The sequence below is a fragment of the Anastrepha obliqua genome, chromosome 3 (genome assembly GCF_027943255.1).
Source record: "Anastrepha obliqua isolate idAnaObli1 chromosome 3, idAnaObli1_1.0, whole genome shotgun sequence".
Lineage (NCBI taxonomy): Eukaryota > Metazoa > Arthropoda > Insecta > Diptera > Tephritidae > Anastrepha > Anastrepha obliqua.
In genome coordinates, this window is record NC_072894.1 from 137,783,512 (window position 1) to 137,810,989 (window position 27,478).

The 27,478-nt window shown below is 36.8% G+C and overlaps 3 protein-coding genes across 3 annotated transcripts in view; 2 read left to right on the forward strand and 1 right to left on the reverse strand.

The window, feature by feature from the left end:
- Positions 1-12,604, forward strand: part of LOC129240426 (procollagen-lysine,2-oxoglutarate 5-dioxygenase) — a 40,938-nt gene extending 28,334 nt beyond the window's left edge. The window contains exons 9-11 of the mRNA XM_054876211.1: positions 8,629-8,755; positions 11,202-11,636; positions 11,717-12,604. Of these exons, the coding sequence (XP_054732186.1) occupies positions 8,629-8,755; positions 11,202-11,636; positions 11,717-12,001 (847 nt within the window). The 3' untranslated portion in view covers positions 12,002-12,604. The remainder of the gene's footprint in view (positions 1-8,628; positions 8,756-11,201; positions 11,637-11,716) is intronic.
- LOC129240427 (immunoglobulin domain-containing protein oig-4) lies at positions 3,505-7,927 on the reverse strand. Its single transcript, XM_054876212.1, has 6 exons — positions 7,300-7,927; positions 4,367-4,473; positions 4,216-4,297; positions 3,962-4,029; positions 3,699-3,774; positions 3,505-3,587 (listed from the first exon to the last, which is right to left on the reverse strand). Exons 1-6 carry the CDS (start codon positions 7,382-7,384, stop codon positions 3,505-3,507), a joined length of 501 nt encoding a protein of 166 aa, XP_054732187.1. The 5' UTR covers positions 7,385-7,927.
- Positions 12,605-16,914: 4,310 nt separating the features above from the next.
- LOC129242256 (uncharacterized) lies at positions 16,915-17,865 on the forward strand. The gene has a single exon (XM_054878814.1). The coding sequence runs from the start codon at positions 16,915-16,917 to the stop codon at positions 17,863-17,865; it is 951 nt and encodes a 316-aa protein (XP_054734789.1).
- The last annotated feature ends 9,613 nt before the right edge of the window (positions 17,866-27,478 follow it).

Below are 27,478 nucleotides of genomic sequence, written 5' to 3' on the forward strand. Positions count from 1 at the left end.
CGTTGTGTAGTAAAGTTTGCAATATCACGCTGGTAGGCTACTAAAAATAGGTTAAATGGAAACAGTGACGCACTGGGCGTTTGGCAATGTTGAAACCGTCTATGAGATTTTACTTATTGCTAAAATTTGTTATATAAAAAATAAAAGAAAAATAAATAATATGCGCTTACACTTCTGTTAGGTGTTCGGCCGAGCTCCTCCTCCTATTTGTATATACCTTATTTTATTACATTTTAATATTACAAAAATTAAAAAAAAGGTTAGTTCGCAAATACTCAAAGATTGAATTTACTGCGTTTGAACCTTTCCGACGACAGTCGTTTCTACGTAAGCGGATTTGTATCCGGCTAAGGACTGTGACTTCAGCAATATATGTATGGTGAATGTTTATGCTGATACAGCAACAAAAACAAAAACCAAGAACAACAACCTCTGCGTTTGAACTTCGATATTAAGCCACAAATAAATATATAGTAGGTTGCTTCTTCTTCTTATTAAAATGCTCAGAGATAAAAAGCGTTGTAAAGTAAAACCGACTATTTGACTCTGATACTATGCATACAATTTTGCTCTAACTATTAGGTGCGCAACTAAATTCCCGCTGTTTGTCAATAGATGCCATCAGCAGTGTGAGCTAGTCGATTCTAACATAACCTAAACGTCATAAACCAAGCTTTGATATTTGGTAAACAAACTGGTTCGACATATTAAAGACGTCATAAACCAAGCTAAGACATATAGTAAACAAACTGGTTCGACATATTAGTGATTTTGTTTTGGTATCATACACTTTTGGTTTTGTGAAAATGTCTGATTTTGTGCCGAATAATCGTCATTTGCGGGAAGTGTTGATTTTCCTCTTTCATTCGAAAAAACGGCGGCTGAAGCGCATCGAGAGCTACAAAAAGTTTATGGAGTTGCTGCTTGGTATTGGTTCCGTCGCTTCAAAGACGGTGATTTTAATGTTGACGATCGTCCGCGTGAAGGAAGGCCAAAGGCTTCGAAGACGCTGAAATGGAGGCATTGCTCAATGAGGATCCGGGTCAAACGCAAGAAGAGCGTGATTTAGTATTAGGAGTTACCCACCAACCCATTTCCAAGCGAGTGCATGCTTTGGGAATGATTCAGAAACAGGAGCCTTGGGTTCCTTATGAGTTGAAACCAAGAGATATTGAACGTTGTTTTTTCGATTATCACCTGTTCCGATCGATGGCACATGGTTTAGCTGACCAGTTACATTCATATGAAGACATCAAAAAATGTCTTGATCCGTGGATAGCCTCAAAAGATGAACAGTTTTATCGCGACGGTTCTTTTTCTTGATTAGCACCCCAAACGCCAATTATCTATTCTTTCTATTGCAAACACTTGTACCAATGAGAAACACTAAGGTCAGCCTCTTCGATTGTACCGACGAGATCCAGGACCAAACACAACTGCAACTACTGGATCGATGCCGTTGTCGTAGTCCAACCACCACCCATTGCAGATGAAGAGCTTCAACTGCTTCGTGAGACCCGCATAACTTTGACTCAATTACGGTCTGGTTATTGTAGCAGGTTAAACTCCTACTTATCTAGAATCGGCCCCGGTATACTCAAATTATGCCCGTCATGGGAATGTACCCCGCACGATACTAACCGCATATTCGCATGCTTTCTTAAACCCATTCACCTAACACCTCGCCCTCTCTGTACCCAACCTGTCAAAACAATACGTTTTCTGCGCCTAACGTTAGATGAGTTAGACGATGACGATCGGTGACTACACTATATTGGCAGGGTCTAGTGAACTGCTGCAACAATAACAACTAAGTTCAGTCGAGCCCTTCACAATGAGCCCTTCTTTTGCTGCCAAAGACAGGTGTCGCATTCAACGTTTTCTTGGCTAAAGCTTTTGGTTCTAGACGTACGAGACGACCAAGCCAGATAAGCCGCTGGAAGCCGCTGCTCGCTAAATTATATTTATGTGGAAAGGTTCATCGCTTCAGTGTATACGAGGGTTTGGTATTCGTTTGCATCGAGGAAGTCGAGCGATTGTCCTTTTCCAGCACGGCAACGGGCCAGCTCTCGCGTCAGCAGTTGTGTTCGCAAAATTGAATCCAACTCGTTTTACATACCCCTATTCTCCAGACTTGGCTACAGAGGACCCCTCGGACTACTATTTGTTCCCCAATTTAAAGAAATGATTGATGGGGGAAAAGAGGAAGGAACGAGCAGGTGATTGCAGAAACAAATGGCGGAGGTGATTGCAGACTTGGATAAATCCTATTATTCGTGAGAGATAAATAAACTAGAAAATCGTTGGACGAAGTTTGTAAGCCTAAAATGAGCCGTTGACGAAAAATAAAAAAGGTTCACCCCAAACAATTAAGTAGTTTTTATTTTTGCAAGAACTTTTCAAACGACCCTCGTATTCCCAAATTGTTTTTCAAATCAAATATTTAGTTTTCTAAAATTGTTTTCCAAAGAAGTTTTTCTAAGAATATGTTTTATATAATATTAAAAAATTTAAATTCTCCATTTTATTTGATGTTAAAGAAAATGTCGATAAAATCACAGAAATAAACCAAGTTGACCGGCATGTTTGTAGTCGTAGCATCGCCCAGGAGCTAAAGATCGACCATAAAACAGTTTTAAACCATTTGCGTAAATGGATTCTATTTCACCAAACAATATTTTCAAAAGGATAGAAATAAAGGCTTTAAAAGCAAAACGTTTCCCAAGAAATGATACTACGATATTTCATAAACCCGCCAAGTGATTTTTCATGGAATTGTTGTACACACAAAAGTTTGCAATTTTTAACTATAATATTTTTTTTATCTAATCTTAGATCCACATTTTCTGTTTTTTATTGTTTCTCCAATTACTAGAACTGTCCCACTGTAACTCATCACATCGTACAAAATTGGTTTAACTCTTTAAAAAATTACACTTTCACACTCAAACAAAAAAAAAATAATAAATAATAAGTTAAAAAATACATCTCCTCTCCTGGCCTACGACTGGAGGTAGCAGAAAAATAGAAACAACGTTAAGTGCTCAACCGAAAAATCTCTTGAATTAAATAATTGAGCCAATTTGTCGCCAAACACTCTCCCACTGCATTGTAGCAAATTATACATACAGATACGAAATTGTGAGCTTGTAACACTCGGTCCCCATCTGTCTAGAACTGCACCGATGTCTGTGCCAAACACAAATAACTAAACTCGCATTGGCTTGTTTAATCGTTTATTATGCCTTATATTAAATAAAAAATTATTTGTATAATATATGAAGAAAATTGTATTTACTTTATGACAAGAAGTTTTGCGTATGCATACAATTTTCGTGCTTAAAATTTAAATTAAGATTTTCCGCAATATTCTACAATACATGCAAATTTTCCACAATATTCTATATTACATACATTTGTATTTAAACATACATACATGGCAACTTGTGCAATAATCTGTTCAATTTTATTCGTTTTTGATTTTGTTGTTGTTGTTAATTTTCACTAAAAATTAATCATAACATAGTCTGTGCGAAAACCGCGTCTATCGATCGCGTAAATGTTGTCCGCTTGGCATTCGTAGTAGCCTGTGTAATAGGAAGTAAGAATAGAGTTAAGAGAGTTTTTGAAAATTTTAGAATTAGTAGATATTTTAAAAGATTTAAATGCAGCAACAATAAATATGCATGTTTGTGTACCTGCGTCCATTTGTGTGGTCGGATCGATTTCCATTTTCGATTTTATGATATCCGCATCGATGTGTGACTCGTGCACCTGTAAAGGAGAGTTGAATTTTGATGAGTGAATGCAATTTAATCCAAATTATCAATTCTGTCAAACTATCAATTCTGGAAACATCCATTTCCAATAAAACATAAGCAAAAAATATCCGTTTTTGGTCACTGCTTAAATTCAGTTTTTAGTAAAGCTTATTTGAAACAAAATTTTGTTTTTAACTCACCTGGAAGAAACGATGCTGATACAATTCAGCTCCATCTTTGAACCAAGTAATTGTGGGACGCGGATTGCCTATTAAAAATTAACCATATTTTAAAATTAGTTTCCCATACAGTAAAAAACATTTTTCTAAGAAATATTTATAAATTCTTCACTGTTACCAAATTCTAGTGTACCAAAGAAATATCTTAACTTACTCCATCCAACACTTCTGCCCATCTTAGCCTTTTTTGGCTATCATACCTTTCACCAACTTACCCTGAGCCATGCAAAAGAATGTGATTTTTCGTCCCAGCGTATAATCCAATTCAAAGTGCGATGATTTTATTATCTTTGCACCCTAAAAGCATTGCCAAGTTTTTTAAACTACTCATAAATAAGCAAAAAATATATAAATTCTTATTTTTACATTTTCGTGATCGTAATAATTGACCGCATCCTGTGAGCGATGTTGTATGACAACGGGCTTTTTGCCTGTGTAATTTCTTCGCAATACGCCGCGTGCGCCAACGGTGCCTGTGAACAGAGAGAGAGGAGAATGAGAGCGAAAAAGATATATAAACGAGTGAATTGTAGATAAATTTATGTGAGAAATGGGGTGGGAAAAATTTTAAGCATAATGGCAAAATTAAAAAATGATATTTTTAATAATAAAAGAAAACTCCAAAAATGAGATTTATAAAAAAATATATTGTAAAAGAAAAATTTGTTGCAAAATTTTAAAATAATTTGACTAAAACTAGTTGTTTTCAAAATTTAAAATTTTTTCAACAAATTTTGTTTGTTTAAATTTTTATTTCCAAATATTAATTATATTCAATCATATATTTCAAAATTTATTTATAGTACAAATATTATATATGTTTTTTGTGTAATTTTAAAAATAATGGAAAATCACAAAATGAAATTTTTACAATTTTTAATAATAAAGGAAAACTCCAGAAACGAAATTTCTAAATAAAATATAAACATTTTTTGCAAAAATTTAGGAAATTTTTACTAAAACTAGTTGTTTTCAAAATTTAAAATTTCCCCAACTAATTTTTTTTTGTCGAAATATTTAATATGCAAAAATTAATTATTTTCAGTCAAATATTTAATAATTTTTTTATGGCAAAAATACATTTTTTTGTAGTTTTTTTTTTCTAAAAATGTTATAGTTTTTCAACAAAAGAAAAGAAATCCAATTTTATCGCTCCATATTTTTTCCAAAAATAGTTTTTTGATAATTCGCCTTTTTATCAAAAATATATATTTTTTAATATCATATATATACGAAATTTTTCTTACAAAAAATTTGTATATTTTCCAAAAGAAAAAAAAACAAAAATAGAAATTTTAAATTTTACTACGATATTTTATAGAGGTTTTAAAAATAAAAAAAATGCACAAAAAATGTTTTTTCGAATTATAAAATTTTCCAGAGATTAAATATTTTAAGTGAATATTTATAATTACTTAATTTTAATTTAATTAATTTTCCTAACCCCAAATCAGACGTTAAAACATATCCTCAAAAAATGTCAAAAATACCTCACCGCGATCAACGCAAACGAAACGAAACATAAATAATAATTATAATCAGTACAGAGCTGATGGTCTGGGTAGCTAATGCTGAAATAAATCTTGTAGTATTGGTATTTATACGAGGGGGATCTTAATAATAGTAATAATAATTAATTTTCTATAATTTTATTCGAAAAATAACGTTTTTTGGAACATATATTTTTCAAAATTTTTTTTTTCAAATATATTTAAATCTATTTAAAAAATTTTATTTCATCAGAATTGTGTTTATGTGTTATGAAAGCACTGATTTCAAAAATTCATTTTTTTAAATAAGTTTTTTGGAAAAATACATTTTCTGTATTTCTAAAATTACATATTTTTTTATATTATAATATATTATAATTTTTTTATAATTATATGAAAGGAATGACTTCAAAAACTATTTTTTTATTGTATTTCTAAAAGTTTCTTTTATTTCTAAAATTATATATTTTTTCATATTATAGGTATTATTAGAAACTATTTGAATGACTTCCAAATATTTTTTATTGTTTTATTAAAATTTTTCAAATTAATTTATATTATTTTTTTTTGTTAAAAATATTTTTCATGTATTTGTGAAATTATTTATTTTGTCATCTTATATTATTAGAAACTATTTGAATGACTTCAAAATATTTTTTTTTAATTTTTTTTAAATTTTTCAAATTAATTTATATTAAGTTATTTGGTACAAATATTTTTCCTGTATTTCTAAAATTATATATTTTTTCATATTATATTATTAAAAACTATTTGAATGACTTTCAAATATTTTTTTTAATTTTATTAAAATTTTCAAAAATGTTATTTTCTTAAAATAATTTTTTTCGAAATACTTATGTATTTGTATATATGTATATTTCCCTAATAAATGACTTTACAGCAAACAATTGTTTTTTTTTTTAATTTTGTGAGCGTATATTGAATACAAAACGGTACCTGGAATATTTATGTTTTCAATAAGTCTTCACTAACCTGGAAATGCCATATTCAAGCAAAAACAAAATATTAATATAGAAGGCTATACTAAAGCCAGTATGGACCTACGCAGTACAACTGTGGGGAACTGCTTGCAATTCTAACATAGAAATTCTGCAAAGATATCAGTCAAAAACTTTAAGACTTATCACAAGTGCACCCTGGTTCGTCACAAATAAAGCCATACATACTGATCTAGAAATTCCCTTTATAAAAGATGAAATTAAAAAAATTACCACAAAATATTTACAGAGATTAAGTTATCACGATAACCCGCTAGCAATTACATTACTTGATGAAACTAATGAAATTAATAGACTTAAAAGACATCATGTATTAGACATTCCATTCAGAACCTAATAGATAAATCTAATATTAAAATGTATTAAAATCTAACACATAAGTCTGAATATAAGTGTACATTAATCGTAGTATACATATATATTATTATTGACCTCAATGGAGCTCAATAATATAAGTCAAATTGTTAATAGTTAGATAATTTGCTTATTATTTTAAAAATAGATTGCAAATAAACGAAAGTTAAAAAAAAAAAAAAAAAAAAAAAATAAGTCTTCAAAGTACAATAAAAAAATTTTAATGCTTTAAGAAGTTATTTATTTAATTTTTTTTTATTATTAGATACTTCCCACGCTTTTATGATAGCATTTTGATAAAATTGTTTTTAGCTTTAAAATGTAGGTAATAATTTTTAATATATATATGTTTTTTCAATATTAATTTAATATTTTTATTCATATATATTATATACGTGTATATGTATGCATGTTAATTGTACTTTGTTTCACTTACGTTGCGCGTCGCTGCTGCACAGCAATAAAAAATTGATCAGTAACAAGCAAATGTGAATAAAACTGCCGCTACAAGCAATGCGCATTTTATATTTTATTTGTAGTTGAATTTATTGAAATTTTTTGTAATTATTTTTGTCTTTTATATTTGTGGTTGAATTTATTGAAATTATTTGTAATTTGTATTTTTGTCTTTTATATTTGTAGTTTAAATTATTGAAATTTTTTGTAATAATTCTTGTCTTTGCACCTAATTTTAGGTAGCGCAAAATGCTTTCCAAAAAGGCAAAAGACTTCTATTGCTGCTGTTAGTTGGGTTTAATTTAAATTCTCTTTGCGCTTTGTATAAAGTTCTTATGCTTTTAAGTGGGAAATAGAGTCGTTTTTATGTTTTGTGGAAATAATTGAGTTATGTATCTTTGCTTTTCGATCTTTTTGCAGATATTTTTTATTTTTAACTTTTTATTTCAAATTTTTTTACATAGATTTTCGTTTTGTTTTTTCCTTTTAACAACGTCCAATTTTCTATTTTGGTTTCTAATTATATTTTCAACCTTCTTCGCGCGTAAAGAGTGCTGTGTTAGCTCAGAGGCATGTTCCTGCAACTACTGACCACGCGAAATTCACAATCAAACTGTGCGCCATCATCGTCAACAACGTCACTGTCACGAGCCTTTCCACCGTTCGCCTCCATCGCATCAAATCCATTAATCTCCATTGCGGCAAACCTCCACCTATGCTACAGTAACCTGCCCCGTTCCCACAATTTGAATTGGCGCATTGACGAATAACCGCTTTAGTGGCATACACAACATTGTATTCTATGGGTTGCGGTTGTTTACTCTCGGGGCACTAAATTAATAAATTGCCTTTAGCCCAAAAAAGATAAACTTTGTTTTTTTGCACCCACTCATGCACCCTACTTTGGGATACTCGAGCATTTGGTGTTGTTGAAGTGTGGTGGTGACGATTTGACGCTGGAATTGCATTTGTGTCACTGGTTGCTTTATGAATTTGTTTACTTTGTTGCAGATTCGCGAAAAACGATTTTTATTTGGGCCCATTGTCTGCATTCCAACACAAAGTTTTGCAGATATATGTATATATATATGTATACTGATTCATAGCATTATACTTGTATGTAGGACATTCTGTTTGGACATTCTGCCATCATTCATATTTTGTTTGTATTCATATTTTTATCAACAATAATATGGCCATCTGCTATTGTTCCATATTTAGATACTTTTTCATTGTTATGCCTGGTTTTTTACCTCCATTACCCACAATTATTTACATGTGTTTGTATTCTTTCTGAATCTCGTTTTAGTGGCATGTGGAATGTCCCGTATGTGTCTAGTGTTTATCTGATTAAGAGCAGTGCATTCAAACATATCTCGTATCACCATCGCGACTATGACCCCGATATGGCAATGTGCGAATCACTACGGAGAGCTGTAAGTAAAAAAATATATAAAGAACAGAACATACATAAGTATGTTTGTATGTATTTCTGCATATACGGGCAACTGCCCGAATAGCATTGATATATGATCAGCTAGCGGGGTATGGCCATTGCTTTCACATTTTTCTTGGTTTGTTAGTTGTGCACTTTAAAGTTATAAAGGGATTTCCAATAACAGGTGTTATTTAGATTAGATTAGAGATGATTAACGATTTTTTATGGAAATGGATGGTATTGATCTGGGCAAGGTTTATTATCAACAAGACGGCGCTACGTGCCACACAAGCAACGAAACCATTGATCTTTTACGGGAAAAGTTTCCGGACCGTGATATCTCTCAAAGAGGTGATCACAATTGGCCACCGAAATCTTGTGATTTAACACCTTGTGACTTTTTTCTTTGGGGCCACGTGAAAGAGAAGGTCTACGCCAACAGCCCAGGGTCGATTCAAGACCTCAAAGATGGAATTCGTGGGGCTATCGAGGACATATAGCAGCCACTTTGCAATTCGGTTATGGAAAATTTCATGAAAAGGATATTGTCCTGTAAGCGTGGTCGTGGTGGTCATTTGCCTGATGTTATTTTCCACTATTAACGGCATACCTTTCTCTTTATAATGAAATAAACATCCGATCATTTATATTAAAAATAACATTTTTCTTTGAATATCAAAATAACATCTCTTATTAGATAATCCTATATATAGAAATAAATACCTGCGTACCTATGTATGAATGTATGCATTTGTGTATGTATGATATTCCAGTAGGTTTTAAGGCTTATAACGATGTCTTGACAAACCTTTGATACACGTATTGCAGGCTCTGCGAGTGTAGGCTAAAATGGATTAAAAAGGAAAAAAATTAAAAAATACGCAACTAAAACAATGAACTTAAAAATTCAAAATTTTTTGCTGCCAAAGTTCAACTCAATTACAAATTTATTCATCATAATTCATTCTCAACATGACAGTCCCTATTCCTGATACAAATTTTCATTATTTGTTTTCGATTTTTCGACTGATTAAACAATGCCATTGATATGGAATCCCAGCTGAAGCTCTCTCTGGTTGAAAGCCGACCAGACGTAATGCTTGAAGTTTACAATGCATGCATTGCGCAAAGCATCTTCCCCAAGCTGTGGAAAATACACTGACACTGATCAGTAAGGTTAAAGGCGACTCAGCGCAACCGTCAGCCTGGCATCCGCCTTGCATGCTGGGCAGTGCCGTGAAATTGCTTGAGAAACTCATATAGCGCAGAATTGCAGAGCCTGTTGAGAGTGCGGGAAGATTGCCACCAAGGCAATACGTTTTCCGACGCAATAGAGGAGGTGATAAGAAACGCAAACCGCACTCATCGCAGACGCCACTACCCGAACCGCATCGCCGTCCTGGCAACGCTTGATGAATGAAACGCCTTTAACAGCTTACGATGGAAAGACATTATAAGGTACTACGAGAAAGGTTTCGAATACCTGCATACCTGCTAAGGATTTTCCAGACCTACCTGAGTGAGTGTGAATTGCTGTACGACACCAGATGGCCAGGAAACAAAAGCGGTAACGTCTGGTGCACTTCAAGGATCTATTTCGCGGCCCTGCTCTCTGGAATCTGAGCTAAGACGAGATCTTGGGCATAGAAATGCCAGAGAATACATATCTAGTGGAATTCGCGATATAGCGGCGGTCATACCAGCCCAGGAAACTGAGGACGCTAAGCGGAAGCTGAACCAAGTTATGATAACAACGCAAATATGGCTTAAGGACCACGACCTGGGACCAAATATAAGACCGAAGTCATCCTTATGACACGAGGTCACATGCTAGTCGAGGTCAGCAAGCAAATAGGTGGGATCGTCTAGGGGGATCGATTAAGATCAGAAATTACCTAAATAATAATGCTCTTAAGTGATTTTCCCGGTAAACCTGTATCTACAGTATAGCTAACATTTATAAGGATTGCTTTACGGAGGACGAAAAAGTCGAGGGAGCGATCTTTTCAATAGATCTTAATACAAATGATAACAGGATGAATTAAATAACCATCACCAGACCCGGCCATCGTTCAAGTTAGTCATTCAAGTATAGTTGTAGTCTTAACAGTCAGCTATATTATTTATTGTGTGAGCTATACTTAAAAGTTAACTTTCTTAGGTTGAGTTGGGTGAGGTTCGATGAGCTCTCCTTTAGAATAATTCAGAATTCACGGTTGCGAAAACAGAAAACCTGTGCAGGGCCTGCTTGATTTTACTTGAATGCCCTGTATGCTCTGTCTGAGACCCTTTTCTCATGCACGCGTCTACTTTCTCATTTTAAAAATAAACTAACTGCATTCAACTTTAGTCTCACAGCGTTTATAAGTTTGTTAGCTGATACTACCAGGAAAATTTAGCCATACTGTCATATGTAATAATGTCGTTTGTATTATTTTTTACAGGGTGTCTTCATGTATGTCACCAATCAACATGTCTATGGTCATTTAGTGAATGCTGATAAATTCGATACAACTCTTGCACGTCCCGATTTTTACGCATTGTTCAGCAACAAATACGATTGGCTGAAGAAGTACATACACCCCAACTACTTCAAATACTTGGAACCCAATGCGACTATAGAACAACCGTGTCCGGATGTGTTCTGGTTCCAGGTGGCCACCGATGCCTTTTGTGATGATTTGGTTGCTATTGCGGAGCATTACGGAAAATGGTCGGACGGCAGCAATAAGGATAGTCGGTTAGAGGGTGGCTATGAAGCGGTGCCCACACGAGACATACACATGAAACAGGTGGGACTTGATCCACTGTGGTTGAAATTCCTCGATTACATTGTGCGCCCGCTGCAGGAAAAAGTATTTACGGGCTACTACCATAATGTAAGTGCCGGAGTAATGAGTTTTATATTTGGAAAAAAAAGTAATAATAATGTGACCTCATTTATATTTCTCAATGACAGCCGCCACGCTCGCTCATGAATTTCATGGTGCGCTATCGCCCGGACGAACAGCCCTCACTGCGTCCACATCATGATTCCTCGACATACACCATCAACATTGCTTTAAATAGTGTGGATGAGGATTATGAAGGCGGTGGCTGCCGTTTCCTACGCTACGACTGTCAGGTCAATAAGACACGCAAAGGTTGGATGTTTATGCATCCAGGTCGTTTGACGCACTATCATGAAGGATTGCCGGTGACTAATGGCACGCGATACATAATGATTTCATTCATTGATCCATAAATGTGGGATATGCAGAGTGGACCAGTGTGTGGACCAGCTAATGGATTACATCTATTTAGAATTTAAGCACAAACTGCCATTGGCATGCCCAAAGATTACATTTAGTCGTTTTGTAGCTGATTTCTTTATAATGACGCTGCCAAAAGTCTTCTTAGTTATCAAATCGAATTGTAAGAGACTACATAATTCTACGCAACCAAATAAGAACAAAGTCGTAAAAAACACTATATATAGAAATCATATCATACAAACTTTATGCAAATACATGCATATATACATACATATTAATACTTATTATGAACAAACGTGAAAAACTAGTTGCACGCATTCCGTGCGTACTTTGCTGAATACTCGTCGTTATGAATGAATTTATATTTTTCGAAACCAATTAACCAATATACTCTTGTCTACAAATGAAGCTACTTATACAATACATATAAACCAAACTGTCCTAATGATTTGAATCAAGTAAAATGTAGTAACTTTTTACAACAGCCGTATTTTATATTTACTTTACCAGTTAGCGGAAGTATGTGTTTGATGAATAGTGATTGATTAATAAGCAATAAATAAATACAAAAACATATTTTATGTATGAATGTAGAGCTGGCATTTTTTATATCTGTACTCCCAACTGATTAGCGTAGGGGTTCCTAATCTTGCTTTATACTGCGACTCTGTTTTGATGGAATTAAGTTTTTTGCGTCGCGCTTCTAAAAACATACCAATACCTGCATGTGATTTATAGGAGATATTTATTTATTTAATTTAGTCAAAAAACACAAAAGTACTTACTGACTATTGTCTTAGTGATAATATTATTTAATAGAATAACAAATTAACTGAGCTAAAACTAAAATACAACCTGATTAAATATAATACTATTATATTAGCCAATTAAATGCTGCACCAAAGAAGAGAATTAATTTTTAGTTATTATAAAATCTAACGATATGGTATTCGAGATCCCATTCAATTCGCGCAGAGTACGAGCTATAGGTGCATTGGATGCGAAATTCGTTTTGAATATCTTGAGATAAAAAGGGTGAGTGCTTCGTAAAGTTCGCGCCGGAATAAGGGCCCTTATTATGAGCAACATTCGATCTTCGACTGTAGTCGAAAGTGCTGATCGAACGAATTTTCATTTGGTATTATGCATGATTCAATTATAGATATAATATTATAATTGAATCATGGGTATTATGGTGCTCATTCGTTGAAGAATAGGACTATTGTGAATTTCGATCGCTCGACGCATTTACAATAGATAATTTTTTCTCAGCTGATACAGCAAATCAAAATAAAAGAAAAACCGATTGTGTTGAAATTCTTTGCTAACAACATTTTTAAAAGTTAAAAAAAGCATTTTTTGTGAAAATGAGTACAACGGAGTTGTGGTTCGACGATTTATCGGACGATGAAAGATTAGCGGAACTAGCTAGAAGTAGAAAACAGTTGAGGGGCGCATTCAACCCCCTAGAAATGGCTTCCACTGAGTACGTTTAGAATTTTCAAAATGCGTTGACGTACTTAATATTACAGAAATTTTTTTACAGATTTTTAAAGAACTTTAGATTATCTAAAGAGGCGTTTATGAACCTACTGTCCAGTACAGAAAACCAGTTGCAAATGTTTTAAAGCTAGCCACAGTTCTGCGATTTTATGATCAGGGATCGTACCAATTGAGTATTGGTAATGAAGGTATGCTAGGACTTGCTCAACCCACTGTGTCCGTTATGCTATCGGAAATAATAGATGTCCTGGAAAATTATATTTGCCAAAGATGGATACAATTTAGTAGTACAGAGGCTGATCTACAACAAAGAAAAGCACATTTTTATAGCAAATACAGCATAAGAGATGAAATCTCTTGAATATTATAGAAAAATCTAAAAAGTATTAAATAGAAACCTTTACGCCACAGTTTCTGTTTTATTTTTGTTATACATTTTCTTTATTCAATTATTCGTCATTCGAAAAAAATATGTATTTCAGTTCCTCTACGTATTTCAACCCATGCCTGCCAAGGGAAAATAAAAATGTATTTCTATAAACATCACAAAAAAAAACCATTATTAACCTTAATCCATTTTGCTGCCGTTTTAACTGGTGGTCCCAAGCAATTCAGCTCCGTTGTAAATTCCTTACATTTTTTTGCTGCTTGAACTTTGGTGCAAATCCCTTTTGCGAATTGTGGATTCTCTTCCATTAATGCAACTAGGCTTTCTAATTGCTGTTTGGTACTCAAGACTTTCGACCTGCATAAAATTAACAACATTAGTATATATTTATTATTTGGTTACTATAAAACCATAAATAATCGCAAACAACTTACATTTTAACAAGTTTTCCCACAATACGCTACACAATCGAAAGCAAAATTGCATTCGACTCTAAATTCGGTATTCAACGAAAATTTCGACAGCATTGCACCGCTTATAATACCAAATTGACATTCGATTTATGATCTTCGACAACCAACGAATATCGAAGATCGAATGCAACTCATAATAGGGGCCAAGATTTTTAATGCGTTGCAAAAGAAACGCACAATCAATGGTACCTTGAATTAACACATGGGCTGAAAAGTTCCGGGCCTATAAAAAAAAGGAGTTTTTCTTTTAAAATTAGCTTTATTCATCAACGTAATTTCCATCAAGAACAACGTCATCATTCCAGCATCGCTCTAACATTTCAGTACCACTTTTGTAGAACGATTTATCTTTTGTCTTAAAAATTCCTCAATTTTAGCGATAACCTCTTCATTCGAGCTAAATCTCTTACTGGCAGCATTTTTTTAGTACTGCGAACTGCCAGTAGTCGCTGGGATCCAAATCTGGTGAATACGGCGAATGTTCGAAGTTCAATTCATGTAGTTTTGCCATTGTTTTGATTGACTTTTGACACGGTGCGTTGCCTTGATGAAATAAAATCTTTTCTTTGCCATATGCGGACGTTTCTATCAATATTACACCACGCACATCCCAAAATTGTTGTGCTTTCGGGCGCTTTGGACGAGGCTCGCCAGTTGCTGTTCATTCAGACGACGATCGCTTTGATTCCGGAGTGAAGTAATGGGTCCTTGTTTCATTCATTGTCACATATCGACGCAAAAATTCCGGTTTATTACGTTTAAAAATGACCAAACACTGCTCAGAATCATCAAAACGTTCCTGGTTTATGTCAACAGTGAGCAATCGCGGGTGTCACTTTGAACAGGACTTTCTCATAGTCAAATGCGAATGCAATATAAAGACGACGCGTTCTTTTGATATCTTTACGATGTCAGCTAACTCACGCAACTTCTTACGTTTGTACGAGTATAATCGGTTATTGGCTATCTGGGAGGCATTCCTTGCATATTGTAGAAGTTGTAGAGATGAGGCAGAGGAAGAAACAGTTGAGCTCTTCCTTTGCAATTGTTCAGCCTTAGCTAAAATCAGAGCAGGTTGTCTAGGAAAATATTTATTCATTTATTTTCTTACGGAGTAGAGATCTATCTGGGTTAGGGATGGGACCAATTCTTCGCTTCATAAGAATCACAAAACGGTTCCACGAAGAAAACTAACTGAGCTTCCCGTGTCGCACAGTAGTATCACAACGGACCTGGAAGATCTAAGAGAGTTGGTCGTACAGACCGACTACCACTAACACAACCTCACCCAACATATTCTTCTTTATTCTTATTGCCACTTTTAACGATTCGAGTACCTACCACCTTGATCTAAAAGTTCCCGGAACAACCGCCAGATGACGCTCGAAGTCAACTGATTTGAGTTCTGTTTCTTCCGTTAGGTTGCCACATCTGTGACTAACATTCCTACCAAAATTGTATCGCCATTGCTTGACACTTGTGAAGTTGACACTTGAGTAGATATACCTTACTATTTTAAAAATGGATTTGAATTTGCAACATCGAGTTTGTAAAGGGTGTTTTTTTTAGAGGTTAGGTTTTCAAGATGAAATAAAACGTATATAATTTAATGTTATGGCCAAGAATTTAGCTTTATTATAAAGATAAGGGTTTGCCATTATGTTTTAAAAATGATTTCGGACAAGTGGCCGCCGCGGCTGGCTCGAATAAATTCCAGCCTAGAGGCCCAATTTTCGACCACTTTTTGCAGCAATTGGGGCCGTATGTCAGCAATAACGCGCCGAATATTCTCTTCCAAGACGTCAATCGTCTCGGGCTTATCTGCGTAGACAAGTGACTTCACATAGCCCCACAAGAAATAGTCCAACGGTGTTATATCGCACGATGTTGGAGGCCACGCCACAGGTCCACGGCGCGAGATAATGCGCTCACCAAAAGTTTCCTTCAATAAATCGATTGTTGCGTTGGCTGTATGGCATGTAGCGCCGTCTTGTTGGAACCAAAGGTCGTCCACATCAACATCGTCCAATTCAGGCACGAAAAAGTCATTAATCATGGCTCTATAGCGCTCTCCATTGATTGTAACATTATGGCCGGCTTCATTTTTAAAGAAATATGGACCAATGATTCCCTCTGCCCATAGAGCACACCAAACAGTGACTTTTTGAGGATGTAACGGCGTCTCAGCAATGGCTTGTGGATTATGTTCACTCCAAATGCGACAATTTTGCTTATTGACATACCCATTCTCCCGCGAACCACACAGGTTGAAGACGTAAACTTCGTTAAAAAAACTCCCTCAACCCAAGGTGTAACGCGACCCGTGCCTATTGGGTGGGTTTGGCAGCCGGGGGATAAAATTAGGCTGTCTTTTAACGGAGCCCTCCTGACACCAGGCCGCCTCAGGTTGTAACGGTGGCCTTACCATGGTATGGGGCGCTGCCATGGCGGACTGTTTATTTCCCCTAAATCCTCATTGGTCACCGCACATGGCGACATATGCAGCCTTCTGAAAGGGCAGGTGACCGTACGAAACAGAATGAACGAACAAAATAAACAAAAAAATTCGGATAAGGTTACAAAGAAGACGGACAAACGGACGGACACAGACCCAAAAGGAACGGATAAACGGACGCACCCATTGACACAACAGTTGGACAAATGGACAACTCGGACCGACACCAACGAACTGAGGAAGTTGGGAACTTCCTCAGAGGACGAACTCTTGGCCTCCAGCCAAGAGACGGTTGATGGCAAAGCTGTGGGCCACAGCACGCCATCAACCAATAATCAACCATCCACATCCGCTGATGCCAAGGGGCAAAAGCGCCAAAACGCTAAAAAAGGCCCGTCCAGGTACAAGCTCTACCAGAGGTCTCTGACTATTCTCGGAAGAATAAGAAAAAATGAGGCTGAAGGGAAAGCTCATCCAAAGGACGCGGTCGATAAGGCAAGGTGCCAAAAGGTGGTCGATGAGTACCTGGCGTTCCAGGCCACCCAGAAGGCAGAAGCCGTGAAACGCAATCGTTCGCAGGACGAAAGCGACAAACCAACGAAGAAGCCAAAAGTGTCGGTTCACACAGCTTCAATACCAAAACCAACCAAACGCTCATTTAATGAGGTGGCACGGGATCACCTGCAAATAGCGTTGGTTGACGAATTAACTAACCGCGGTAAACCTGCATCGGATAAGTGGTCCGAAATCGAGGCACGGCTGTCCCGCATTGTCGTCGATCACGTCATGGCAAACCCGGAGGGTCATGTGCCAGGATTTGATTCAATGGAGGTGGTCCGCGGATACACGGTGATCAAGTGCGACGATCAACTCTCCCTTAACTTCCTGCAAACAGTTGTGGGCAAAATCCAGAGCGACTGGGAAGGTTTGAGGCTCAAACTAATCCCGGCCAGCGAAATCCCTCGACGGCCGAGGGCTCGCATCTGGATTCCAAACATGGAATTTGAAGCTAAGCAGCTTATTCCATACCTGTAGGCACACAACCGCACTGTTCCGATGGATGATTGGAGTATCATCAAAGCGGAGGCTCCGCAAAAGAACAGTGTGTCCTTCCTTCTCCAAATATCGGAGGAGAGCATCGAGCCACTGGGGAAAGTGGACAATAAACTTCGGTTCGGCGTCAGGAAAATGCAACTGAAGATATTCCGATCTGCAAATCCGGAGGATGAACAGGACGAGGTTGACGGCGCCAACGAGTTGCTCACATGCATGCAACTTGACGACGCCGCATCCACCAAAAACGATGGCGCTAATGAGCAGCACCCGGAAGTGCAGCTTGACGACGCCGTCAAATTGTAAAGCGACCAGCAGCATGGGTCTCAAGGTTGTCCAAATAAACTTGCAGCACTCGCGGACTGCAACGGACAACCTAACCGTTCTCCTGGCGGAGGAGGACGTCGACATCGCTTTAATCCAGGAACCCTGGGTGCGGAGCACCGAGGTGAAGGGGTTTACCGGGAACAACCACAACCTTTTCTACAAACGGACTGAAGGTAACCCCAGATCTTGTATTGTAGCTAAGAAACATTTGAATATATTTTTAATCCCATCATATTGTTCACAGGATGTGACGGCTGTGGAGGTAGAAGCCGCTGACGGTGTCGGCATCATATTGGCTTCCATCTACATGGCACATGATCGGCCAGCACCACCCGAGGAGGTTCGTCGGCTTGTGCATGAAGCCAGAAACAAGAACCTGCTGCTCGGATGCGATGCCAACGCAAGGCATGCGTTGTGGGGAAGCTCCGAGACAAACGACCGAGGTGAGTCTTTATATAATTTTATTATTAATACTAACTTATCGGTATGTAACAGGGGTAACACTCCCACTTTCACCTTTCCTAGTACGGAGTACTTCAGAGGATGGGAGGAAGTTATTGATGTTACTCTACTGTCTGAAAATAGCTCAGTAAGGGTAGATAATTGGAGGGTATCCAATAAAAGGTCCTTTTCTGATCATAGTTGGATTCTATACGATTTGGATCTTAAGGTAGATCCACCCCTACCGTATCGAAATCCTTTAAGAACCAACTGGAAGAGGTTCAAAAATATAGTAAACAAGAGGATAGGAGAGACTCCTATCCCTCAAATCACTCTCACGGAAAACCTTGAGAGCAGGGTCATAACACTGGAAAAGGCATTTAGTAGGGCCTACAAAACGTCCTGCCCCATAAAATTTAGCAAAAAAACTCACCCTCCTTGGTGGAGCAGTGAGCTCTTAAAACTAAGGGAAAAATCCAGATCAACGTTTAACCTCAGCTACTCGACGGGAAATTGGGAATTGTACAGAGAAAGTCGGAGACAGTACAAGAAGGCAATCAGGGCCGCCAAAAAAGAGAGCTGGAGGGAATTTTGTTCGTCAATCGAATCCACCAGGGATTCTGCTAGGCTCAGCCGTGTTCTTTCCAAAGACCACTCAATGGCTTCTTGGGTCAAGAAACCCGATGGAACTTGGACTGCTACAGCAGAAGAATCGCTAGAGCTTCTGCTAAATACGCATTTTCCGGGATGCAGCGCTTACGAAAGTGAGAGGGGAAACATTAGGCGGAGCCAATATAATCCACAGCATCTTGCAAATGAAATTATTACCAAAGAAAAAGTTGCATGGGCAATCAAATCTTTCTCACCCTTTAAATCTCCGGGGCCAGATGGGATCATTCCAAAGATGTTACAGGAAACCTTGGACTGTATCCTACCATGGCTAGAGGAAATTTTTAAAGCGTGTTTAAACTTAGGCCATATTCCAGATAGCTGGAAACTAGTCAAGGTCGTCTTCATACCAAAAGTAGGTAGAAGAGGACATGAATCAGCGAAGGACTTCAGGCCAATCAGTCTTTCGTCTTTCCTGTTAAAAACTTTTGAAAGACTTTTGGATACGCACCTCAGAAGCTTTTTGGAGAGCTCGGGTTTATCAACTGCACAACACGCATACCTTAAAGGCAAATCTACGGAGACAGCGCTTCACGAGGTAATCAGAACAATAGAGGGCTCTCTAGAGAGCAAACATTATACCATGGCGGCATTCTTGGATATCGAAGGCGCCTTTAACAATGTTAGCACAGATGCCATCCAACGGGCGTTGATAGACCTGGAAGTGGACAGTTGCATCAGTAACTGGATCATCTCCATGCTAGAAACCAGGATCATCAAAGCTAATATGGGTAATATCAACATAACCAAGAAGGTCGACGGAGGCACTCCACAAGGGGGAGTATTATCTCCACTTCTTTGGCTATGTGTGATTAGCAAAATCTTAATAAAACTTGACGGAGGGGGGGTAAAAGTGGTGGCGTACGCTGATGATGTGGTGTTAATGGTGTCAGGACTGTGTCCAAATACGATCAGTGGGATCATCCAAAGGGCGTTAGGCGAGCTTAACTCTTGGGCCACAGGATGTGGGCTAAGTTTAAACCCGCCTAAAACAGAACTTATGCTTTTTACCACCAGATATAAGGAACCAACTTTTACCCTACCAAATATCAACGGACAAACTCTGTCTTTATCAACCAGCGCAAAGTACTTAGGGGTAATTTTGGACTCCAAACTTAGCTGGAAGTTAAACGTCGAAGAACGGGTAAGGAAAGCAGAAATTGCTTTATATGCCTGTAAGCGTATGCTTGGAAGAAGATGGGGTCTTCAACCTAAGCATACATTATGGCTGTATAAGGCGGTTATACGACCCATTTTATCGTATGGTTCGGTAGTTTGGTGGGAAGCTCTAGGGAGAGAGTACAATACCAAACTACTCGGCAGAATACAAAGATCAGCCTGTGCAATAACGGTCGGTGCAATCAGATCATGTCCTAGAGAGGCTCTCAATGCACTGACACACGTTATTCCAATAGACCTACATATAAAGAAGACGGCAACCATGAGTGCATTTAGGTTAAATGAAGCGGGTCGCTGGAAAGGAAAAACTTATGGTCACGCTAGTCTATTATCGCGACAAACTCAGTTAACCTCGGTGAGGACTGACTACATCGTCCCGATGGTAACGTTCAATAGGAATTTTGCCACACTCTTTCCATCTAATAAAGAATGGAATAAGGGATTCTCTCTAAACACAGTCTATACAGATGGCAGTAAAATGGATTGTGGTGTTGGAGCTGGTATATATTCTCATAGACTTGGAATTGAAAAATCTGTGCGTCTCCCTAATACCAGCAGCGTCTTCCAAGCGGAAGTACTAGCAATTGGGGAAGCCTGTAGGTTACTAATCGCAGATTTCTCTTTTAAGGGCAATATCGCTATTCTTTCGGATAGCCAAGCCGCAATCCAGGCGGTGGACGCGACTATAACAACCTCTAAAGTGGTGGAGCAAAGTAGGAATAGCCTCACCAACTTGAGTGAAAACCATAGAGTAACCTTAATTTGGGTGCCGGGACACCGGAACATAGAAGGCAACGAAAAAGCTGATGAACTGGCAAGAGGGGGATCTGCCATGAATAGCGCTCTTGCAGTACCAGTATTCACTCCACTAGGTGCGGTCAAGAACGCAATTTCCCTAAAATACCTTCGAATTGCAGATTGTAGATGGAGAGACCAGACGAAATGCAAAATCAGCAGAACGTTATGGCCAACCTACAACCTCAAGCAATCGTCGACATTAATAAACATGAAACGACGGGACACCTGTAGACTTACGGCAGTCATAACTGGCTTCTGGTCTATCGGAGAACAAGCCGCCAAAATGGGCATCCCTCACAACACATACTGTCACAGTTGTAAACAACCGGAGAAAAAAGAAACAATCTTCCATTTCCTCTGTGAATGCCCTGCCCTATGGAGGGACAGAATGTTAACCCTGGGCAAACCGCTGTTCGAGAGTCTCGAGCAACTGTCTGGCTTAGACGTCAACAACCTAAGGTTCCTAAACCGCACAGACTGGATATAGTCCTGCTGCAAATAACTGTTAAACAATTTGGTAACGAGGATGTGGCAACAAAATGGTGCGGAAGCGCTAGTTGGATTCTGGCTGAATCACCACTCTAACCAACCAACCAACCAACCCATTCAACCAAAAGTGAGCTTCATCGCTGAACAAAATTTTCTTCGATACGTCACGCGAACCGAACCATTATTTTCGTAATAAATTTGCACGATTTGTAAACGTTGTTCAGGTGTAAGTCTATTCATTATGAAATGGCAAACCAAACTGAGCATAAATCAAGTGACAGCTGTCAAAAAGACCATCTACGAAAAAAGTAGTGCCAACTTGAAAACCTAACCTCTAAAAAAAACACCCTTTATTAAACTTTGCGTTAAAAATTCATTCATTTTTGCGAACACCTTATAAACGTTGCCAAACTTGTTCAATAAAGTGAAAGAAAAATTGATCAATAACCGCAAATTAACCATCAGAGTGCTAGCAGAGGACTTGAAAATTGCTTATTGATCCGTTTAGTGCATTGTAGTTAATGATTTAGGTTTCTTGCAGAGTTGGTCCCAAAGGATCTGAATTATATGCAAAAAAGGGGATAGCCAAAGGCATGATTTTCAGAGCTGAATCCGACCCAACATTCATCAAATGCATCATTACTGGAGAAGCGCGTAGCAGTCGAAAGGAAGTAATGGAAAAATCGAAGACGGCTCTGATGGCTATACCGAAAATAGAGTTCCAGAAAACAGAGTGTCGAGAGCTGGATCAAACGCTGTCATAAGTGCCTTGCAGTTGATTGGGCTACTCTTTTGAGGAATAAACTTACATATATTTAGAGTTTTCTGAATATATTCCAGGAACTTTTTGCTCAAGGTGACCCCTATAACATAGTGAGCGTTTTTTATATATTTAAGTTTTTCAGCTAAAACTTTGTTACTCCTTGAATAGAATGGAAACAAATCAATATTTTTCATTCATCAGTTTCAGTTTTTTCATTTCAGTTTCATCAAAAGCTGTTTTGTAGCAGATTTTATACAAATTTTTTTTTTTAACTTTATTCATCGATTCTCCCTCCAAGGGGTAAATTCGCAAGCAGTATTTTTTACTTTTCCTAAAGTTGAGTTTTTTTATTGGGTTGTTGGAAATAATTACTGTGCTTCCGCTTTCAGTTAGGAAAGAGTTTGGCATCGTTTTATTTATTAGTGTTGGATGATTGACATAGTTTCTATAGTTAGCTATATTTCTTATTGACTTCGATCATTTTCGATATAAACGCTAAATAACTTTCGCATACTGTTGAAATAGCAAATACTCTCCCCGACCTCATTTTTGACAATTATGTAAATATTTGGTGTATATATGGTCTGATATAAATAATAAACACATTTTTTTACGTAGTGGCTCAAATCACTTTCCAAATTATTCCATAGTATCTGCGTCTAAAATTTGTATGAAGCGATAAACGCTTTGCCATTTATAGCGCAAAACTGCATAATTGACATTTGGCCAAAAATGAGGTTTGCTCAGCGGAAGCGCATTTTTCATTAAAACATGTTACAAAAACAAAACAAATACATTTCACAAAACTAGCCTGAAATGGCTTTCTTTATTAGCACATGGAGCGGTTTTGAAATAAGACAGTTTTTACTCTCTTCTGTAAAATGTGAGTAACCTCACATACGCGGTTTTGAACTTCAAACGACGATATACGCTTCTGATCTAGTTAAAATCACACATTTTTTATCGATTTCAGGCAAGTGTTTTCAGCTGAAGCGCAGAGAAAACGTGCCTTCTGAATATCTATTTGTGACCTGTATTTATCAATTTGGCTTTAGATTTTGCGCAAATTGTTTTTTCGAGAAGCCTTTTAGAACAAAAATAACACCGAGACACACACAAAGACGCCGGAACTTTGTAGGTTAGTTGCAATACATGCGTTTGGTTTTATTGTAGAGATTTATTAAGAACACACGTGTTTTTTCCCAATGCCATGCCAGTGGCTGCAAAGACCTACAAGCAAAAATACAACGTTGAGTTTTTGCAGCGGCAATCGTAGCCGAATGGGTTGGTGCGTGATTACCATTCGGAATTCACAGAGAGAACGTTGGTTCGAATCTCGGCGAAACACCAAAAATTAAGAAAAAAAATTTCCTATAGCGGTCGCCCCTCGGCAGGCAATGGCAAACCTCCGAATGTATTTCTGCCATGAAAAAGCTCCTCATAAAAATATCTGCCGTTCGGAGTTGGCTTAAAACTGTAGGTCCCTCCATTTGTGGAACAACATCAAGACGCACACCACAAATAGGAGGGGGAGTTCGGCCAAACACCCAAAAAGGGTGTACGCGTCAATTACACTGCGTTACAAAAACGAACTTTTTTCTGTCCTATGAACCAAATAAACTTTTTCGGAAAGGGGAGAAAATATAAAAATACACGTGTATCGGCGATTTTCATGTACACGTCAGAATTTTTTTCTTCTATGTATAAAATATAGAGCTCGTAGTCCGCCTGTGTGAAAAACTTTGGATCAATTTTTAACCATTTTTCCATGATCCAATCGCGTTGAATTTCTGGAAATGTTTTTATTATGTAAAATTAAAAAAAAAAAATTTATCAATTCTCAGATTTTCTTGAATTTTGTTTTTCTAAAAAAAAATTTTTTTTCTAAATTTTCTGCATAACTTGAAGGGACTCCAAATTTTTAAACAACTTATTAACCTTTAATTTATTGTTTTATACAACACACTCTGTGCCGTTTGTGTGCTTGTTACAGTTCCGGAAGTTCCGATCATCTGACAGTTGCGCTACTAGGAGACGTATACTTTGACAATTGTTTTAAGTTCTGTTGCGTGGAAACGTCTTTCTGTATATTTCATCTTACGAAAAATGCAGTGCCCTACTCGAAATAACTTTTGTTACGTTTGTGGCTTATTCGCACCAAATTAAAATTTTAAAAATATTACGAAAACAGTGGTTAATTCGTTTCAGAAAATATTCCTTACTTGTGGTATACTCCGGAAGTCGTGTGCGACTATTGCTATAGAAATTTACGAGACTTTACTGATGGAAGGTCAACAATAAAGTACTCTGTACCAACAATTTGAATCAATCGTCAGAATTTTTTTCTTCTATGTATAAAATATAGAGCTCGTAGTCCGCCTGTGTGAAAAACTTTGGATCAATTTTTAACCATTTTTCCATGATCCAATCGCGTTGAATTTCTGGAAATGTTTTTATTATGTAAAATTAAAAAAAAAAATTTATCAATTCTCAGATTTTCTTGAATTTTGTTTTTCTAAAAAAAAATTTTTTTTCTAAATTTTCTGCATAACTTGAAGGGACTCCAAATTTTTAAACAACTTATTAACCTTTAATTTATTGTTTTATACAACACACTCTGTGCCGTTTGTGTGCTTGTTACAGTTCCGGAAGTTCCGATCATCTGACAGTTGCGCTACTAGGAGACGTATACTTTGACAATTGTTTTAAGTTCTGTTGCGTGGAAACGTCTTTCTGTATATTTCATCTTACGAAAAATGCAGTGCCCTACTCGAAATAACTTTTGTTACGTTTGTGGCTTATTCGCACCAAATTAAAATTTTAAAAATATTACGAAAACAGTGGTTAATTCGTTTCAGAAAATATTCCTTACTTGTGGTATACTCCGGAAGTCGTGTGCGACTATTGCTATAGAAATTTACGAGACTTTACTGATGGAAGGTCAACAATAAAGTACTCTGTACCAACAATTTGGCTACCACGTACGGAGCACTGCAGTGAACTGTGCTACTTTTGCGTAACTTTTATTCAAACTAAAGGGTACCAATACTTTCGCCGCAACAAAATTCCCTACGCTAATGTAGAATCGGTTATTCCAGCGGTTCTGTACTCATCAGAAGAACGTATAGCGGCTTCAATGGAGATTTTTGATGATGTTCCCGAATTAAGGGATGGAGAACCAACAGTAGCACCAACAATGCTATCAACATTTCGTGCATCGAATGCGAGATGCGGGGAACCAGAAGTATCGGAATTTGTACCAACACCCACTGAACTTGGGACTGCAGTGCCGCATTTAGTAACACAAGCCGACTTCAATGACCTTGTACGAGAAGGAAATTTGTCAATTTGCGGCTATTGAAAAGCGCTTTAAAGGACAAGACATTACGCATATGCTTGGCGAATACTGTTGGTCTATTTGTCGCGATACTGACACAAATGCTTACAAACGCAAAAAAAAAGGCTTAAGTTTCTTTAAAAGCATTAAAATTATTAATGTAACAATTTTTAATTTTAATATAATAAAATTAATACAAAAATTCGGGGTTTTATATCTCTATTGTAATGCGGAGTGAAATACCTTTCTTTTAATACCCACATCGGCATATCTCATGCAATTTTTTTTTTTAATTTCGAACAGGTGGCAACCCTGTGAAACATTGTCAGTGGCAAGACCTAGGTGAAAAGTCTAGAAATGTAATACACTATCTGTGTGCCTAATTTCATTCAAATCCGTTAAGCTAATCCTGAGATCGTGTGGCTATACAGATATACATACAAGAATTGCTCGTTTAAAGTTATAAAATACAAAAAAAAAAATTGTGACGTGTACATGAAAATCGCCGATACACGTGTATTTTTATTTTTTATCCCCTTTCCGAAAAAGTATATTTGGTTTATAGGACAGAATGTGTGTAACGCGGTGATATTATTTATTATATATAATCGATTCTACGTTACCGGAACGATCTGGATCTAACATATATCCGGCCAAAGACTGTCTGTCACTCGAGCAGGTGTTCCACAACACTTCTGGTTAATTTTTATGTTCTTACAACAACAACAATAACATTTTTGAGCTTAACTCTAGACATCTTTCATCTACAAAATTTCACTTTCACATTTGGGAATCCATGGCTTAGAGGATTGCGTGTTGGTGTGTAAAATACATTTTTTGATTGTTCAGTAATTTAGTCGATACATGTAATTATACTTTTGAATACAAATATTGACTCTTTTCAGCAGCGTGAATGGAGAATTCTCATGACTTTGGTAATTTGCGTTACAACTTGATTTTAGTATTCAGGCCCTTACGAGCAACATATTTACAAATAATTTTGAAATAATTTTTTTGTGTGTTAGTTTAAAAAGAAGAAAGACAAAGAAAACAAGAATTTTGAAAGAGGTTGTAGAGATTTCCAAAGTATAGTCAATAACTTAACCAAGGGAAGAGGAGTACAAATTTCCAGATCCTTGTTTTGAAGAAAAATAACATCACGTACATATATTGCAATCAATGCAATAAAAAAAAATTTTTTTTTTTTAAATTAGAATGACAAATAAATTAAAATATTTCCTTTCAAGGGATTCTTTTATCTTAGTTTTTCCTTTAAGTAACAAACGTTAACCCACCATAAACAAATGAAATGTGCATATCTAAAAAATATTGATAAAAACATTGGCAAAGAATCAAACCGTTTCACTTTATTGAAGAATTTAAGTTAATAAATTCGGTGTTGGATTTATAGTGGGAGAGAGACTTCATTGCCAAGTATTTTCGTTCATTCCGGTGGACGAGCGTCTCGCAATAATTCGCAACAAAGCCAGATTTTTCAACATCTCGCTCATTTGCCCCCACTCCCTGATGGAAAAAAGGATGATTTGACCGAATATTGCTTCTATGAGCGCTGCCTTCACCACGACATAAAA

Excerpts from the sequence above, each read along its gene's own strand:
- LOC129240427 (XM_054876212.1), bottom strand. The coding sequence starts at position 7,384 with ATGCGCATTGCTTGTAGCGGCAGTTTTATTCACATTTGCTTGTTACTG. Across the intron at positions 4,474-7,299 it reads GTGCAGCAGCGACGCGCAAC|GCACCGTTGGCGCACGCGGC; the intron begins GTAAGTGAAACA and ends CTCTGTTCACAG. Across the intron at positions 4,030-4,215 it reads ATTCTTTTGCATGGCTCAGG|GCAATCCGCGTCCCACAATT; the intron begins GTAAGTTGGTGA and ends AATTTTTAATAG.
- LOC129242256 (XM_054878814.1), top strand. The coding sequence starts at position 16,915 with ATGAACGAACAAAATAAACAAAAAAATTCGGATAAGGTTACAAAGAAG.